This window comes from Schistocerca serialis, chromosome 2 (assembly GCF_023864345.2).
Source record: "Schistocerca serialis cubense isolate TAMUIC-IGC-003099 chromosome 2, iqSchSeri2.2, whole genome shotgun sequence".
Lineage (NCBI taxonomy): Eukaryota > Metazoa > Arthropoda > Insecta > Orthoptera > Acrididae > Schistocerca > Schistocerca serialis.
The window spans coordinates 848,946,535-848,966,872 of NC_064639.1; the positions used below are offsets into that span (position 1 = coordinate 848,946,535).

At 39.4% G+C, this 20,338-nt stretch overlaps 1 protein-coding gene across 6 annotated transcripts in view; it reads right to left on the bottom strand.

Moving 5' to 3' along the window:
• Positions 1-20,338, bottom strand: part of LOC126458130 (kinesin-like protein unc-104) — a 376,183-nt gene that overhangs the window by 110,093 nt on the left and 245,752 nt on the right. For all 6 annotated transcript variants that reach the window (XM_050094968.1, XM_050094971.1, XM_050094972.1 and 3 more), the window contains exons 13-14: positions 6,858-6,896; positions 5,748-5,950 (exon numbers count right to left, since the gene is read on the bottom strand). In XM_050094968.1, coding sequence (XP_049950925.1) covers positions 5,748-5,950; positions 6,858-6,896 — 242 coding nt within the window. The remainder of the gene's footprint in view (positions 1-5,747; positions 5,951-6,857; positions 6,897-20,338) is intronic.

Sequence of the window (20,338 nt, forward strand, 5' to 3'; positions counted from 1 at the left end):
TTAACTCCCACTCAGCTGTGACGGGTTTCAGTCCAAATTCAAGTAATTATTTCAATAACAATGTTTCCTACATACAATTATCTATTTGTAAATGCAGACAATGTTGCTTTGAGTCATTTATACAACATTCAGATACATCTCCTAGAATTCATTACAGAATTGTTTATTAATCATTTAGTTGGGGAAGTTTATGTTCTTTTCAGAAACACTACTTTCAGTTTGTTCTTGTTGCTTTTTGACAAATCTGTTCTAAACAGGACAGATGGATGGAAGGAGGAAGAAGGATTTAAAATGTTACATGTCTTGTTGATATCTTGGATGTGTAGATGTAGATGGTCTATTTAAAAGATACATCCCTGCAATTGTCTTATGCAATTGGGGAAAAATATAGAGAACTTATACCCTGAACAGCCAAAAGGGCATACAGCCAAAAGGGCATCTGAATCCTACTGCTCTGGAATGTGACAATTTGCTTGATTGCTGCTTTAACACTAACACTTTTTCGTTTTGTGTTCCATAGGCTGACATTACTTTCATTTTATGGGGTTTGAGAAATGGAAAATGTGACAGGTTGCAGGTAGGAAAAATGCATTAATTTACTGTTGACTTATATGGCAGTTTGTCAGACAACTGGCCCTCTCATCCCACATGATCCAATTTTATCAATACACTAACTCTGTGCATCACTCATTATTCTCCAACTTCTATCTCTCATGACTTTTAAGTCTTGTTCTACATATTCCCTTCTGTAACATTTTTAACTACACTATTCACTGCCAACTCCCTCATCAATCAGAACACTTATCTCATAAGTCCTTTATTTGCACATTACCATGATGTGAAAGGGTTATAAGTTTTTCACATATTATAATCCCTTTCCCTTTCTATTCCCCTTAAAAACAATTGTTTTTCATAATTAATTTAAGGAGTGAAGGTGACCACTTCCATACATACTGTAAGAATGAATGTATGTATGTATGTATGTATGTTCCACTCTCCTCCTAAACCACAAGAACAATTTCAACCAAACTTGGTACACATCTCACTTATTGTCTGGATAGTATCATTATGGGATAAGAACACCTATCTATCAAAGGGGTGAAGGTGAGGGTGAAAACAAAGTGTAACCCAAGACACGTGAATACCCAGACATTTTTTCTCTTGTCCAGTGTCTGAGAATGAGAACACTTAGTGACTTGTAAAAAACTTTATACTTAATTTTGAACCTTTATAAAACTTTTTCTCACTGCTAAAATGATGAAAGGAAAAAAGTTTACCACTTATTAATTTTTGCTGTTCATGCAGTAAAACTGTCACATCAGGTATGATGTTTTAATTCATTACTTTTTTACTACCAACTGTATTTGCAACACACTTTGCACACAGTATTCATATATATCACTGAACATAACTGCAAAATTATATCGTCGTATGACACAGTTCTGGAGATATCATGTCATAAACACTGAGATGTGTGGAAAAAATGCCACATCATGCATGATGTTTAAATTTATTATTTACTTGCTACTAATTCTATTCATAACACATTTTGCAGACAATATCCACATATGGCACTGAATGTATCTACAAAATTATATCATTATAGGGGACATATTTCTGGAGATATGACATCATAAACATTGAGATGTGTGAAAATGAAACTGCAGGGCGAAATTCGCTAGAGATACAGGTGAAATGGATTAGGACATCTTGGGTGGGTGTATCAGGTTGTATTTTCTTAAAACCTTTAATGTAAGGATATGAATCAGTTACGAAATCATATAGGAAAGAAGAGACATGAAAGAAAGGAAATGGTAGTCACAAACAAGCCTCTTGCAACAAAATAAAGACAAAACTGGTATTTAACCTTACATAAATCAAAATTACATTTAAAGGGGCATAGAGAAGAGGAAGAGGTAGAAGGTTACACATGGATCATGTAAAACCTAACTTGTGTCTTTCTCGTAAGATATCCTGAAAGCCATGGATTAAAGCAGTCAGGCTGATGCAGTATTTCTTGACTTCCACAAAGCATTTGACTCAATGTTACACCTACACTTATTATCAAAAGTATGATCACATAGATTTTAGGCAGAGTTTGTGACTGGGCTGAGGATTTATCGGTATGAAGGACATTACAAGTTATCTTGGATGGAGAGTCATTGACACATGTAGAAATAAATTCAGATGTGCCTCAGATAAGTGTTTTGGGATCCTTGCTGGTCATATTGTATCTTAATGACTTTGTAGACAATATTAATAGTAACTTCAGGCATTTCACAGATGATGCAGTTATCTATAATGAAAGGAACAACACAGGAAGATTGAGTTTAGTGTCTTGTTGACATCGAGGTCACTAGAGATGGAGCACAAGATCGGATTGTGTCAAGGATGGGGAAAGAAATTGGCCATGCTCTTTCAAAGGAACCACCCCAGCATCTGCCTGGAGCGATTTAGCGAAATCACAGAAAATCTAAATCTGGATGAGGTTTTGAGCTGTCGTCCTCCCAAATGTGAGTCTAGTGTGCTAACAACCGTGCCACCATGCTCAGTATATATAATGAAGTACTGTCTGGGGAAAGCTGCATAAATATTGATCAGATCTGATAAGAATTCGAAGCGGTGCCAGTGTTGGCAATTTGCTTTAATGGGTCAGAAATGTAAAATTTTGCGCTTCATGAAAAAAAAAAAAAAAAAAAAAAAAAAAAAAAAAAAAAAAAAAAAAAAAAAAAAAAAAGAGAGAGAGAGAGAGAGAGAGAGAGAGAGAATCATAATACTCTACAATTACAATATCAATGACTCACAGATGGTAGATGGAGTCTGTAAGCTCATACAACTGTAACAATTTGTAGAGATATGAAATGGAATGATGACATAGGATCGGCTGCAAGTAAAGAAGGAGCCAGAATGCAGTTCATTGCTAGACTACTAGGGAAGCACAATCAGTATACAAAGGGGATTACTTCTGAAACAACTGTGTGACCCATTCTGGAATATTTCTCAGGTGTGTGGGAATTGTACCAAATTGAACAAATGTTGGATATTGAATGTCTAAAGAGAAGGGCAGCAAGAATGGTTACATGTTTGTTTGACCCATGGAAGAGCATCACGGGGATGCAGAAAAAAACTGACCTTGTCATCTTTAAGTACTGAATGTATACCCAGGCCACTGAAACATGTCAGTTCAAGGTCACTCCCCAAGCACCGTAGAGATGGTAATATAACTAACAAACAAGCGAGGAATGCAAGGCACCGCGTCTTCTGAACCAATAACAGCACCGAACAAAAGCCAGTTCCGGTGTCGACGCTACCATGTTGCTGGCTTCTGTGTAAACATTGTATGTTAGTGCGCGAACGCCTGCTGTTGTGTTGTGTTACCACCTCGACTACAGTTTTTGTTTGTTAAACAATGTCACCAAAACAATGTCATTCACCAAGCGGTAATCCATTGCGCCCTGGAGTTCCATTAAATAGTCAGGCTTTGGAACTGCTATAGAGGATGCGTGAGTTTTACAAGCAAGAAAAAGAATTTGTTTCTGTTCATGGGTATGTGTCAATTCCTGCGGATAAAGTTTTAGAGCATACCTCAAAAACTCCAGGACTCCGTGAAAGAACAGTTCTAAGGAAAGGGGTGCTACTTCAAGACTTACAAGACAGTGAAGTGAACCATGTGGAAGAAAGCCCCTGTGAGAGAAACAGTGTGTTTTTAAGTACTCTGGGAAAGAAAAAAAAAGCAATATGATGTGATTCTTCAGCTTCTTCTAGCGCATTTGTTGCTCGAACAGTCCATGGGTATACTGCCAGTTCATAGTGTCCAACAATATTTCGGCGATCAGACATGTCGCCATCGTCAGGTGCGCTGACGAACAGTTTTTCGATTAAAAAAAAAAAAAGAGGATACAGAACACTCACGGTAGTTTAATTGCTCCAGTTTAGTGTTCCGACAGTGTTTGTGATAGATAATGCACTGTACCATTCCATGATTTTAGATATAACTCCCACCACTACTGAGCGTAAAGAAACTATGGTGCAGTGGTTGCAGGCAAGAGACATTGCTGTGGACCTGAGCATGACAAAGCTGCTGTTATGCTTGCTCATAAAACAAAATAAGCCTGTGATGCCTAAATACGTTGTAGATGAAATTGCAAATGAACAGGGTCACTTGGTAATTAGGCTACCACCTTATCACACTCATTTTAATCCAATTGAATTGGTTTGGAGTGAAGTCAAGGCGTACATTAGAAGTAACAATAAGACTTTTACTACAACAGAAGTGGAAAGACTGCTACGTGAAGGTCTTGCTACTGTAGACTCTACCTCATGGAGGAAAGAAGTAGACCATGTTGCTAAACTCATAAGAGAAGCACAGACTATAGATGCCATTATAAATGAAAATGAACAATTATTGATTTCTCTTAATGATGATGATGATGATGATGATGATGAAGACAACAATTTTGGTGCCGATTCTGATGTTAGTGAAGGAGAACTGGATGGAATTGCACCATTGACAGTATAAATTGGTGAGTGTAAATGTATACAGAATTAATTCTTTCACTCTGCAATCGGGTTAGCTATGCATGTTTTGCTTTAATTCTTTCTATGAGTGTGGATAGCGTGTTCTTTGGTATGCTTAGGTTTACATTTTTATACGACGTTTTACGTGCAGCCATTACAGTAAAAATTTGGAACAACTTTTCATAGCTATTGCATTAACATCAGGTGATTTTATTTCCCGGTTTCATATACTATCAAACAGTTAGTCTCCGTCATCGTCCTCTCCATTGTTAGAAAAACGTACTTTATTGCACTTAACATATAAATGTTGACTGTAGCTTACACTTACAAAATGTACTTTGGAGTTGTGGGCGTGTGCAGTGGTAGCTATTGCAACCATGCAATCGCAGTATAGCCAACCACATGCCAGCTGTCAAGTGACATGTTTCACCAGCCCGGGTATAGGAATATACTACAATGCACCCTTACGTATTGCTCCTGTAGAGGTCTTGGAGACAAATTTAGATTTATTACAGTGTGCACAGCAATGTTTGTGCAGTCGTTCTTCCGATGCTCCATACATGGATGCAACGGGAAGAAGCCTAAATTACTGGTACAATGGAAGTACTCACTGCCATGTATTTCACAGTGGTTTGCAGAGCAAGTATGTAGATGTAAGTAGAGGCTTACAGTCACAGAACTGCCACAGCCCATCTTTATTTTATATCGCAGTTTCACCAGTGATAATTTGCACTGTCCTTCTTTGTACAGATTCAGTATCAAAGTTAGTGAAGAATAAATTATTCCTGGAGTTCTTGTTGCTTCAAATTTGTATTTTATCCTGGATAAATTTATTTAATACAAATCTAGCACACCAAGAACTGTGTGAAGCATTTGTTCATCAATGTACCATCAAAAACTGTGTTTTCAGAACTCCTCTCTCAATCCTTGAATAACATTTGTGATTAGCCTTTAAAAAATTGAACACTATTGGATATTTTAGAAATTTGCTTCTGCACATTATACATTTATCCTGTACAGAATATAGCTTTCTTCATGTTATATGGTATAGTAATATTTTTTTACGTATGCTCTTATTTATGACAACAAATATATTTGAAGGTACAGCTGAAACATTTACCGCTCAATCAATTTTAAATTAAGACATTGTTCACTGCTAGATAATTGTGGTCATGTAAGAAAAACCAGTTATCTGAGTGCCAGTCCTCATTTACACAAACTAAACATACCTTTCTCTGCTCTTCAAAGAGCTGGTCAGCTTCTTCTTTCTCTTTACGGAACTGTTCTTCCAAGACAAGCAGCCGTTTCTCCATTTCAGCTTTCAAATCAATTCCTTGTTTTTCCAATAACTCCACTTGAGCGAAGTCCCAGTCAACATTCTCACCATTCCCTGGTGTCTCTGCAGGTGATGCCTTCTCAATAATTTCTGATGCTAAAATAAAAGTTAATCATTATGTAGCTCTTTAACAATGTAAATAAATGACTGAAAATAGCTTCACTTATCTGCCAGAAATTGAATAAATTTAGAGGTAATACTCTAATACTTTGTCCCATGAATGTAAAATATGTAACACTGATGTTGAGGAAGCTCTGAGTATGAAACTTCCTGGCAGATTAAAACTGTGTGCCAGACCGTGACTCAAACTCGGGACCTTTGCATTTCGCGGGCAAGTGCTCTACCAATTGAGGTACCCAAGCATGACTCATGACCCATCCTTATAGCTTTACTTCCACCAGAACCTCATCTCCTACCTTCCAAACTTTTTCCAAAGTACTGGCGGAAGTAAAGCTCTGCGAATGGGTCGTGAGTCATGCTTGGGTAGCTCAGTTGGTAGAGCACTTGTCTGTGAAAGGCAAAGGTCCCGAGTTAGAGTATCAGTCTGACACACAGTTTTAATCTGCCAGGAAGTTTCATATCAGTGCACACTCCACTGCAGAGTGAAAATTTCTAGAAATAATCCCTTTTGCGCCACTTATATTTTTTCCTCCAGCCATACTATAAAATGATCCCTGTTATTTCCACTACCCTTTCCTGTTTTCGTCTGAAATCCATTTGTTATATTAATATTTCAGTTTCTTTAAAAACTAATTATGATGAATAATAATTTGTACTTTTGTTCCTTGTGCATAGCTTAGTGAGAAATGATTTCACGGTTAATATAAATCTAGAATTTGTTTTGTTTTTATGTCACACAAATTAAAAACTAATTCAAAGTATTATGGAACTGACTTCTTGATTATTTATAGAATATTAACTGATTTCTGCTGTTAAACCAACACCTTAAAAACTGTTATTTGAACCTATAGTCTAACTCATAAAAAATTGAGGTTTCTCTTACCAGGATTTTCCACTATCGTCTTCTCCCTTCTCTCACGGGCTGAAAACATAGGGGGAATGATCAGCACTAAGCAAAAATTTCTGCAAATATGGATATTTAAATCACAGCACAGTTGACACACGTACGCATGCACATGCATGCGCATGCACACACACACACACACACACACACACACACAAAAACAGTACTTAATATTTATGTTGATCTCGTAAAGAAATGTATTACTATTACAGCAGCACTCAATATGTTGAGATAAGTCATTGTACTCAGCAAAATGACTGCATGAAGAATCCACAGTAAATTAACAAATAACTACTAAAAGTGAAACTCGGCGTGCTTTTAGATATGAGTATATACAAACAGCCAGAAAAATTAGGAATTGAACGGACTGCTTTTCAGTAGTTCCTTAAAACTGAAACTGGAAAGGGTATGTACTGTAAAAGTCTGAGTTTCACATACTGTATTACTGCCATATCTGATTAATTAACAACACGATACACTGTATCATGTAGCTTTTATTGTTATTGTATGACTACATTTCACATTTATTTTTCTTAATGTTGTATGAAAAAATTGTGAATTGTGTGTCTGTTGATGGTAAATACAATAAGTCATTGTCAAAATCACAACATTTTAATAATTTGTAATAGTGTGTTTATGAGTTTGTGATTGGCTGAAACAAGGTTACCAAATTTGCAAGAGTACTACTGACAATTCTGTGGCGCAATTATTCCCATGTAATATCAAAGAACAGAAAGCTCTAGAAAAACATTGTGAATGTCATGACTAATTATTGAAATTGTACCAAGTTCAGTGGATAGTAATCTTTACCTTGGTTGATGAGATAGTTGGATGTATCAAAGAATGTAACTTTAGCATTAAAGATTCTGTTAATTGTAGCAATTGGAATAGTTAGGCAGTTTATTACTGATTATTAAAGTTCGGCATAATTTGACACTCAAAGCCTTTATGAACCAATTTGTTTAAAATATGTCTTTGTTCATAGCTGACTTTGATGTCATATGCAAATTATTTGTATTAATCTTTTTCCTTGTAATCTGTGTATAACACAAATTCTAATTGTGCTGTTGTAAGCTGTCACCAGCACACCAGGTGGCAAAGAGATTGCGAGAAGACCAATAGTAGGTGCAGGCATCAAGCCTATCAGGAGAGAGGCCAAAAACAGACACTCAGGCAATGCGTCATCAACACACTCTCGACCACCAGTATTTAGATCGTCGCTGCGGACCGGAGGCCCAGTCAGTCAGTCATCTAATGAGTCAACAAGCAAAGTCCTCAGCTGCAATCAGAATCTCTGTCTCACCCAGCACATAGGGACTAGAGTCGTGTGTATGGCATGACTTGTACTTCACCAGCAGTGAGGCTAACGTGGACTATTATGGAAGAGGTTGTAGAACGACTCCTGGACTATCTTAGGATAAGTAGCATTCTGTTTATGTTAATAAATAGCCCTGTTAATACAAGCATGCAGTTGAGTTATAGAAACAGGATACTGGCCACCAAACAACATCCTCTCTTTGCTTCCTGTGGTACAAGCCTACAGTGACAATGAGACAACACAAAAACTGGTGACGAGGATGGGATCTAAGACAAGCTTTTCAGTTTCAGAACCAACACATTGCTACTTTGCTGATGACGGTACAACAAGTTCTGGCTGCACAAGCTGCGTTGGCAGCACAACAACAACTGACCAACTGACCGACTAGCCCAGCAAGTGCCACCGACCAGCATGCCAACGCTCTGGCAACTTAATGACACCAAAGAGGAATCGCTCAAAAAACTGACACAGTTCCATGCACATTTTCAAGTTCATCATGTTGAAGGTGCTGTAAAGCTACAACACTTTCTTTTGATTTGCAGGGTCCCCAGTGCTCTGGTTGATATAAAAACAGTGCCTCCTGATGAACTCGGTTATGACAAAGTAATCGCTGCATTAACCAAGTACAACGACCAGCAAGTCCAAGTAGCTGCAGCCAGATACCAGTTCTTTTGCCTGCAGAAAAAGCCAGAACAGATGTACCGTCAGTGGTACACAGAATTAACAGGCATGACTAGGAAGTGTAAATTTAAGTGTAGTTGTGGCAACTTTTACAGTGATTTAATGATTAGGGATGCAATAATATTCAATGTTCCATATAGTAGAATACGGGAACAGATCCTAAAGTAATCTGATCCATCACTTCCTCAAGTGTTGTGAATCTTAGAGCAATATGATTTGGGTGCCATAGTGGCCGATAAGTCTGACCAGGCCCCAAATTGTCAGGTCAAGTTGCCCCTTGCTCGCGACCACTCTAAGCAGCCACAACAATGTGCGCGTACACAGCTGCACGGTCACCCATGTAGACGGGTAAAGAGACCTGTGAACTTAGTGAAATCTTGCCTTAGACATTTTGCTTGTCATAAAATTCAGGATTGCCCATCACGTAACGCAACGTGTTACACGTGTGGAAAAAAAAGGCCATGTCTAGCAGTTTGTTTGCAACAGCACAAAAACACCAATTTTGCCCAGTCCCAGAAAAAAACAGGCTCATGCACATGCAGTGAATGCAGTGTTTTCCAAACCTACAACAGGTTCTGACAAAATTAAGATTAAGGTTGTGCCTCCTTCTTTCCCTAGTGCTGTGCAGTGTTGTTCTAACGTACTATTTGTCTCATTACAAATTGCTGGCTGTTGTGACACAAGTGGCTCAGAAACTTTGCTTAATCATGCAATGTATGAACAGTTAGGCTCACCACACCTTTCTATATCTAGCAAGCACCTCACTGCTTACAACAAACAGGAAATTCCACTGCTTAGATAGTGTAGTTTGCCTGCCACTTACCAATCTCACACAAGGACAGGGAATTTTAATGTGCTGAAATCCAGGACAGTGAGAGCATTTTCAATTTAGATGCCTTTGATTTGTTTGGACTTAGCATTCATGAGAATGTACTTCCCACATCTACATTTGCACCAAATGACAGTGCTGCTAGCTTGCTTAAAGAATTTCCTGAACTATTTTCAGAAGGAATGGGAAAAGCTTTGTAGCATATGTTACATTGAAAGACAAAGCACAGCCGACGGTTTTTTTTTTCCCCGTCCCATTCCGATAGCTTTAAGAGACATTGTAGCGAGTGAATTGAAAGAATTGCAAGATAATGGTGTAATTGCTCCCATTGAAGCTAGTCAATGGCCAAGTCCTCTTGTTTTGTTGCCTAAGTCTTCTGGTTGCATTTGCGTCTATGTTGACTTCAAGTCTACAGTCAACCCACAGACAGTAGTTAACACTTATCCATTACCTCACCCTGAGGAACTCATGCACAGGCTTGGCAGGATGTTACTTTTCTAAGATAGGTTTGCGTGATGCCTACTTGCAGATTCCACTGGATGAAAAATCACAGAAAGTCTTTGTTGTTAATACATACTTATGACTGTTCAAGTATTAGCGTTTGTCCTTCGGCAATGCTTCTACACACGCCATTTCTTCAATGTTACTTGGAACAGCTGACTGCAAAAATGCAATTTTCTTCAAACTATCTTGACGATATTGTCATCTCAGGTCATATACCAGAGGAACGAAACAGCATTCATCATCTGACCAGTGCTCCATTTCACCCACAGTCCAACGGAGAAGCAAAATGATTCGTACGCACTTTTAAACAAAAGAGGACCAAGCTTCACACCACCCACACATGGGGACAGGTGCTGCAACTCTTTTGTGCCTCCTATCACTCCCACACACTAGACAGACCATCACCAGGGGAACTTCTGCATGGCTGCCACCATTGGATGCTGCTACACTTGCTATACCCACCGCAGCATTCGGCACCACCAATGGTCTGCAAGTATCGCTTTGCGCCATGTCATCTTGTTCTTTTCAGGGTTTATGGTAACTGTGGGTGCTGGAAAGAGGCTTGATCCAGGAACGCATTGGCTCTTATATGTATCTGATTGCAAGTCCCGATGGTTTATAGCAGTGCCACCAGAACGAAATTCGCACGTCATTTGTCTCGTGATTCTGCTGCTTTTCTTCCCACAACTGCATGGTTTTATGGGACCGTGCAGCCTTTGCAGTTGTCCGCTGGTCCCGCTAGTGCCACCAGGGCACCCCGGAGGAGTGGATGGATGCTGTGCCCTCATCCCCACTGTCCCTGCTTGCCAACCCCATGGATCTGGACCCACCATCACTGTCACTGTCATCACCCAAGGATACGACGTCAGGCCTGGACATGTGCCCTGGCAGCAGTTTCCCAGAGAATGTTTCTGTTGGCTTGCAAGCCAGATGGTGGGCTACGTTTGGGAGTATGCCATCCTCCACAGCCACGGCTCCCAGCTCATCTCTATGTCCAGCAACCTGCCTCCCTCCCTGTTGTCATTCGTAGCCTCACTGCATGACAATGGTGCAGCATTTTGGGGAGGGGGGTGGGAGGGGGGTGGGGGGTGGGGGTGGGGGAAGAATGTGCTAACGTAAGCTGTTGCCAGCACATCAGGTGGCAAAGAGATTGCAAGAAGACTGATAATAGGTGCAAACAATGCACCTATCAGGAGAGAGGCCAAAAACAGACTCGCAGCCAATGTGCCACCAATGCCCTCCTGACCGCCAGTATTTAGATCACTGCCATGGACCGGAGGCCCAGTCAGTCATCCAGTGAGTCAACGAGCTGAGTCATCAACTGCAATCAAGAGCCTCTGTCTCAGGCAGCACATAGTGACCACAGTAGTGTGCACAGCAGGACTAGTCGTCCACCAGCAGTGAGGATAATGTGGACTATTACGGAAGAGTTTGTACCACAACACCTGGACTATCTTAAGTTACGTAGCTCTCTGTTTATGTTACTGTAGAACCCTGTTAATACATGCACACAGTTGTGTTATAGAAAGAGGATATTGGCCACCAAACAACATCCTCTCCTTGCTTCCCATTGTACAAGCCTACAGTGACAACGAGATGATGTAAAACTAATAATACCTCATTTTGTTTACACCTGTTGTAATGATAAACAGAATGCCCTAATTACAGTTCCAGTTTCAAAATGTTGTAGAAAGGGAACCACTGCTCAGAATGATGTCAAATTAGAACAGCATATTATTGAGACAGAGGAAACATCACAGAAAAAAGAAAAAAAGAGAAAGGTAATGAACATCTGACTGATAGCTGGTGCTGTTAAGCACCAAAATATGCACACCAACAGACTCGTGGAACACGGCTGTTCTTCAGTTTGTGTCTGAGACATCCAACACAACTGTCTCCATGAACGATTGTGAGTTGCTGGTAAAACTCTTTTACAAGAACAGTGGCTGCAAGTCAGTAGCCCTGCAGAAATTCTGTGTACTCAAGAGTATGCCTGTTACGGCTCTGGAGGAAATGATCACAAAATTTGAAAAGACAGGTTCTTTTGAAGTGCAATGTGGCTGCAGCATTGCAGGAGGGGTCAAATGGTGGTGTGCAAAAATGCAGGGCACAGGGAATTACCCAAATGCTGGACATGCTTACGAGCACGGTGCTAGCCATACAAAATCACTCATGTCAGGAGTTGCTTTCTGTTGATCTGTCAGCAAGACAACCATTCTTGCTCACCTGGAAGTGGACAATGTATGGCCATGGAACATTCTGTGGACAGACAAAGCTCGTTTTTGTCTCCAACGACATGTCAATATGCAGAACATGGGCAAAGGAAAATGTGCACGCACATCAACTGAACCACTTCATTCTGCAAAGCTGACTGTGTACTGCAGGTTGATGGCAACGTTTTATCATAGAGCCGTATTTTTTTGAGGAGATGAGTCCTTCAGGTTCTGTTACCTATGACAGTCATTCCAACCCTTCAACAGTGTGGATGTGTGGGTCTGATCATCTTTATGCAAGATGGCATTTCTTCATTGCACAGCCAGTGAAGAGGCTGCTACAGAAGCATTTTGGAAATGCTAGAATTATCAGCCATCATTTCCTTACAACTTTGCCATCCAGATAACCTGATCTTAATCCGTGTCCTTCTGGTTGTGGGGTCATTTGAAAGATGATGTGTTCACTGCTACAATTATGAACATAGCTGAACATAGCACACATTGTGCTGCACATTCTGAATGTGACCCCCAAGACACTCCAATCTGTTGTGGAAAAAGGTATTTCTCGGTTTCAGCCTGAGGCAAAAAATTGTGGACAGCATATTGAACATGTTTTACACCAGTCTCACTAATTAGAAACAGAAGCCATTTTGATTTGTATGTGGTTTTTGGCACCAGGACAATTAGAAACAGGTACCACTTGGCTTTTTATGCAGTTTTCAGCCTCAGGACAATTAAAAACCAATTTCTCGACTCTGATGTGGTACGAACTTGCCATAGTGGACAGGCTTAACCAACCAACCATGCAACAATTGTTGACTGCCAAACTTATGCACACTGAACTGTACGGCTGGTGTAATGTGCGATTCGAACTATAGCTGCCACATTGTGGTTCATTCGTCATTTGTGGCTGACCCCATTTATGTTAAGATGCTTACAGTGCCATCTACTGGTCATACTGGTAAAAAACGATTCTTCCCCCATGACTTTTTCCTCTGTGTCAAAAATATTCTGTTCAAATTTGACATCATTCTGAGAAGTAGTTCTCTTTCTACAGTGTTTCGAAACTGGAAGTTTAATTATGGACACCCTGTATAAGTAACCATGGCTGTGATCTCACAGTTCAGCTCAGTTAGTCCAGTTCAATAAACATTCTTCTTCAGTTTGACACAGTTATGTGCCAATGCTTGGTAATGAAAAGTAATGGAGTTACAAATAAATCATTAATATTGAGAAAGAATAATGGTGGAGTTACAAATAAATCATGAATACTGTGAAAGAATAATGGTTATGAGAAAGTCGAATATGTTGTGAAAACGCAAACAAATTTTTCAATGAAATGTTTCCATCTCCAAAACACTTCACCTAACTACTTGCAAATACTTGTAGTCAATGTTGAGTACACCGCAATACAAAAAAGCTGAATGATGTATTGTTTGAGAGTATGTGTTGGTTGCCTAATTATTCTTAACAATGTTTTTGTCTATACAGAATACTACTGCTGCAACTAAAAATTTATTTCTGTCCACTTAATGCCAGAAAAAATACAGGGCAATTTTTTGATGCATACAGATACATCACTTGCAGAAAGTACAGACAATTTGCAGATGACTCTTTCATTCTATTGATAAATGGTTTAAATTAATGCTCAATATCAAATTTGAACAATAACAATACGAATTGGATACACGACATACTGAAAGGCAGATAGGCATATTTAAAAGTAGATTGTTGGATCTTATTTAGCTTTTGGATACCAAAGACGACCCAGGGGTCATCCCCTTGAAAGTTAAGGAAATAACCTTTGAAAACTACTGTTTTAAGCTGTTACGATATTTAAAAATATCAACCAATTCCAAAAAATGTGTTTTATTTTTGAGAAAAAAGTTTTAAATTTCTTGAAATGTGTAGCATTCACAACCTTTTTCTGAGTAACTTCTTTTACATAATTGTTAACACACAGCAACAAGGTCATAAGCCTTTTGTAAACACAGAGCTGATAGGCAAATTAAAAGCAAATAAACTAAAATTGGTATAAAATACTTTTAAAAATGTAGTTCTTGATTTGTTGACAGTTATATTTTTGCTACTTATTTCATAAGTACATATATACTTATATTACAATGAAAATAATCAATTACTGATAATATAATGTAAACGGATATATACTTATATTTTGAAATTAACAATTGTACAGTCTTGAATAGATACTGAAGAACTTTTTTTAAATTTTTATTTTCATTATAATTCACAATGAAACTCATTTTTAACGAACTTAGTAGGAATAAAAACGCAATATCCATATTGATTATGTTATCAAAACAATGTATTTGAGACTAATACTTCCAAAGAAGTACAATGTAAAAAGTGAGACTGATATTATATCATTGTAGTAGCTCAAAGTATACTTGCAGGGATAGTTTTGAATGTAATATTGTGTTTTGTTGATACAATGTGTGGTAAAAATATGGCAAAGATCTTTGTACCAAAAAACAATCATGTTTATATTTTTCATTTTAGTTCTCCACATATACAGTGTATATTTGGCATACTTTATGCATATTAGCACCTGATTCACACTTTTTTTCAGTTTTTATACACAACAGTAATCTATGAGTATGACTGCTAGTTACTCAATCTTTTTCCATCACAGAAGGACAACTGTCATTATATTAAATATTATCTGTATTTAAGAAAACATATCCTTTCTGTTCTTTCTGCCATTCGCAATATACCTATCTACAATTTTTTCTTTGTTAATTATGATGTCTCTGTGGATATACAACAAAGCAAGCCCTGTTAAATGGTTTTGCCCACAGCAGTTTCTCAACCAATTCTTAATGAGTTTGAGTGTCGAGAAAGATATTTCTGCTGTTGCAGTTGACACAGGAAAGGATCAACATCAAAGATCTAATTGTAGGAAAAATTTCTGGAAAACTGCAAACACTCAGCTGTACAGCCTGGCAGAAGTGTTTTGTTTGCATCTTCCCTTCTCCATTTTGCCACTCACAGCTTGATCTCTACCATCAGATAAGACATACAGTCTCTTTCATTGTCTCCAATTACACTACTGGCCATTAAAATTGCCACACCACAAAGATGACGTGCTACAGACGCGAAATTTAACCGACAGGAAGAAGATGCTGAGATATGCAAATTATTAGCTTTTCAGAGCATTCACACAAGGTTGGCGCCGGTGGCGACACCTACAACATGCTGACATGAGGAAAGTTTCCAACTGATTTCTCATACACAAACAGCAGTTGACCGGCGTTGCCTAGTGAAACGTTGTTGTGATGCCTCCAGTAAGGAGAAATGCGTACCATCACGTTTCCGACTTTGATAAAGGTCTGACTGTAGCCTATTGCAATTGCAGTTTATTGTATCGCGACATTGCTGCTCACGTTGGTCGAGATACAATGACTGTTAGGAGAATATGGAATTGGTGGGTTCAGGAGGGTAATGCGGAATGCCGTGCTGGATCCCAACAGCTTCGTATCACTAGCAGTCGAGATGAGAGGCATCTTATCCCCATGGCTGTAATGGATCGTGCAGCAACGCCTCGATCCCTGAGTCAACAGATGGGGACGTTTGCAAGACAACAACCATCTGCATGAACAGTTCGATGACGTTTGCAGCAGCATGGACTATCAGATCGGAGACCATGGCTGCAGTTACCCTTGACGCTGCATCACAGATAGGAACGCCTGCGATGGTGTACTCAACGACGAACCTGGGTGCACGAATGGCAAAACGTCATTTTTTCGGATGAATCCAGGTTCTGTTTACAGCATCATGATGGTCCCATCCGTGTTTGGCGACATCGCGGTGAACGCACATTGGAAGCGTATATTTGCCATCGCCATATTGGCGTATCACCCGGTGTGATGGTGTGGGGTGCCATTGGTTACACGTCCCTGTCACCTCTTGTTCACAATGACGGCACTTTGAACAGTGGATGTTACATTTCAGATGCGTTACAACCTGTGGCTCTACCCTTCATTCGATCCCTGCGAAACCCTACATTTCAGCAGGTTAATGCATGACCACATGTTGCAGGTCCTGTACGGGCCTTTCTGGATACAGAAAATGTTCAACTGCTGCCCTGGCCAGCACATTCTCCAGATCTCTCACCAATTGAAAACGTCTGGTCAATGGTGGCCGAGCAACTGGCTCATCACAATACGCCAGTCACTACTCTTGATGAACTGTGGTATCATGTTCAAGCTGCATGAGCAGCTGTACCTGTACACGCCATCCAAGCTCTCTTTGACTAAATGCCCAGGCATATCAAGGCCATTATTACGGACAGAGGTGGTTGTTCTGGGTACTGATTTCTCATGATCTACACACCCAAATTGTGTGAAAATGTAATCACATGTCAGTTCTAGAATAATATATTTGTCCAATGAATACCCGTTTATCATCTGCATTTCTTCATGGTGCAGCAATTTTAATGGCCAGTAGTGTACTTTGTAGTAATTTGTAGCCAGAGTTTCTGCATCCCTAATAACTGTCTCCAAGGACAATGTTGAAGATGAGCAGATTTATGGTAGAAGTTTGTTGAGATTACAGGTACTGGGAACGTCTTTAGAAAAGCTGTTTTCTAGATCAGTGCTCATTGTGTCAGGATTACCGACAAAGACATTCACCCTGAAATAGCTTTCTGTACTTGATGGAGCAGAGTTGGGCCTGTTAACTAGTTGAGATATGATCCTGGGTCTCTGAATGGTGCTTACTATATCATCTGCCAGTTTTTTTTGCTTGATTATATAGCAGGCCAAACTATGCAACCACATTTTCTCACTTTGTTTTCAAAACTGAGAAAGTATCAGTCAAGATCTCAGTTGCTTTGCTAATATCAGTAGTCTCTTTTTGGAAAAACCTACTGAGAGGTAATGTTTGGCTGAGCACATCATAGAGTTATGATGCTCCATTGCCGATTGCATATAAAAGGGCCCTAGCTGTTATGCTGGACGTATCACTCGAAAAATGTGACCACTGCAATTTCCTCAAGGGACGACACTATTTTTTCAATGTTTTTTTACAAAAAACTTTACAGATAGATGCCTTTCTACCCACCTTGTTTCATACACAGAGACTAGCTGGTACCCTACATACTTTATGAGCACAGCATTTCTTTTTGGCAAAGCTGTACAAAAAGAGACAACTCCTGTAATGATACCAATTGAGTTTTGCACTAATTGCACATAAGAGCACATACCGCACTGTGCTGTGTGAAGGCTTGGTCACTGCAAAGAAGCGCTGCTTGGTGGCATCACGTGAAGTGGCACAAACTGTTTGGATATGCTCCTCAATTCTGGGCAAGCAGTCTACCAATAGTAGCAATGAAAACACTCGGAACAAAGAAGATAGTGCCCTGAGGGAAATGTGATGCGCATGCTGCTGTGGCAGATGGGGGAGCCCTGCTAATATGTGGTGCCCAGAATTTGAGCAGGAGGGAGAGCACAAGTCACTGGTACAGCTAGTACATCAACTCAGGCACACAAACCAAGGTGGCTTGGGGAATACTGAATTAAATGACAAAATCCACTGACCAAGACCCTACATTCATTTGCTTAACTTTGGTGCAGATTAAAAAAAGTATCATTTGAGATGATTGTCGCCCCCCCCCCCCCCCCCCTTTAATCCGCCCTTGGATCCATGCAAAGCTCATATAGCACACTTTGTGATGAACATGCTCAGTTTAAATGGAGTGGCTCCATGAAACCTTTATAATGTGATCGTTTCATGTACAAATTAGTAAAATTATGTTTGTCTGATTTGTCATTTGTGGGCTCAGAAAAATATTTATAGCTCTCTAAATATTACACAGTTTGAACAATGCTACATAGCTTTTTGTTTCCTTTCTTAATTAGATGTACGTCATTTTATTTTCCACACACATTGAGAAGTCAACCTGTACATCTGGAATGATTATAAAAAAATAACTGACCAAAATTACTCACACCCTCAGTTTTTCTATGAGAACATAAGTTAACTGCAGGAAGCAGGATGTATATAATACAGAAAAAACCTGATAACTATGAGCAGTGTTTGCACTCTGAGGGCTCTGCACAATACCGTATATACTTGAATAATCCGAGCATGTTTTTTCCCGAATTTAAGGACAAAAAACTGAAGTGCGCAGATTATTCAAAACAAGGTTGGTCCTGCTCCGCGTCCAATAATAGATCACATTATACAATTGCATTTTTGTGGCCCAGTCTGTGAAGTCAGTAGCACGTTACAAGTTAACTATTAACAATGTCTTCAAACTTGTTAATTATGGCTACAAGTTCTCGTTATCACTCGTACACTGCTAAAGAAAAACTGTAAATTATTGAAGAAACCGAGAACATTGGAAACGCTGCAGTGGGAAGAAAGTACGATGTGAGCGAGAGTTGTATTTGTGACTGGCGAAAAAAAGAAACACAGCTTCAAGAAACTAACAGTAGTTGCTGGGCAGTCCGTGGCCAAAAAGCAAAGCATCCAGACCTTGAAAAACAACTCTGTGATTATGTAGATGAGAAGCGCCAATGCGGGTATGCGGTGACGAGTGATATGTGCCAACTTAAAGCACTGGCTTTAGCCAAAGAACTAGGCATTACCAGTTTCAAAGCTAGCCTGGGCTAGCTATCAAGATTTTTCAACCAAAATGGATTAGGATTCCAGAGGAAAACTACCATTGCTCAACGGCTTCCAGGTGATTACGAGGAAAAAATAGTGCATTTTCATCATTATGTGATAAATTGCGACACAAAGAGTCCTATATATTATCGCAAATTGGTAATGCGGATCAAATGCCAGTCTATTTTGAGATGCCATTCAACAACACTGTGAACAGCAAAGAAGAATCTATCATAATGATATGAACTGGTGGCCGTGAAAAGCAAAGGTGTACAGTGACCTTGTGTGTAACTGGCGACGGATGGAAGCTACCATTTTACGCGATATTTAAAAGGAAAAACTATTCCAAAAATATCAGTGAAAGGCATATTAGTGAAAGCGAATCCAAAAGGTTGGACGGACAATGAACTTGTGACTGACTGGATGACGCAAGTTTGGCAATGTTGTGCTGGTGTGTTAATGAATTTCGTAACATGTTGGTCATGGACAACTCTTATGGACATACAACCAAGGAAGTTGAGACAAATTACAAAAAGGGAAAACTAACTTGGTCATTATCCCTGGAGGCCTAACATCCAGCCTACAACCACTAGATGTGTGTATAAATTGGTCATTCAAAGCTGCACTTAAACAGCAATATACGCTATGGATGGTTGATGAAAACCCCAAGTCCACACCGAGTTGAAAAATCAAACGGCCGGATTTGTTCCAGATTTGTGTGTGGGTGAAAAGTGCATGGGACTCCATTCCGCAACCACTGGTGGAAAAATCCTTCAAAAAATGTGCTATCACAAATTCATTGGATGGAATAGAGGACGACACTCTATGGAAAGATGGCGAAGACAATAATTATTCTCCCACTAGTGATGATGGCGAAAGTGATGATGGATGGAGAGGTAAAGGAGCATACGTATTGACTAAAATATATTGCTCATACAGTATTAACATTAAATTCTTAAAAATTGTAATTCGCATTTCTTTTTTCTTTAGCTATTGTAGGCAGACCTAAAGTCCTGACTGGCAGGGACAATGTTCCCCAGCTGGCTGCCCGGCAGGCCAAATAGCTAACAGGCCAGCTGGCAGACCCGGAGCCAGCCAAGCTGGATTACCCAAATCAGTTACATTTTAGCGGTTTATCAACCTGTAAAATAGCATGTGGAATTTATGACGTGTTTCTTAAAACCAATTGATATTACATATAATTTTGAACACATCATTACGTTAGAATAATTTTTTTTGTAAATAAAACAAATTAAAGCATAAAAAAAAAGAAATTCTCTCCCTC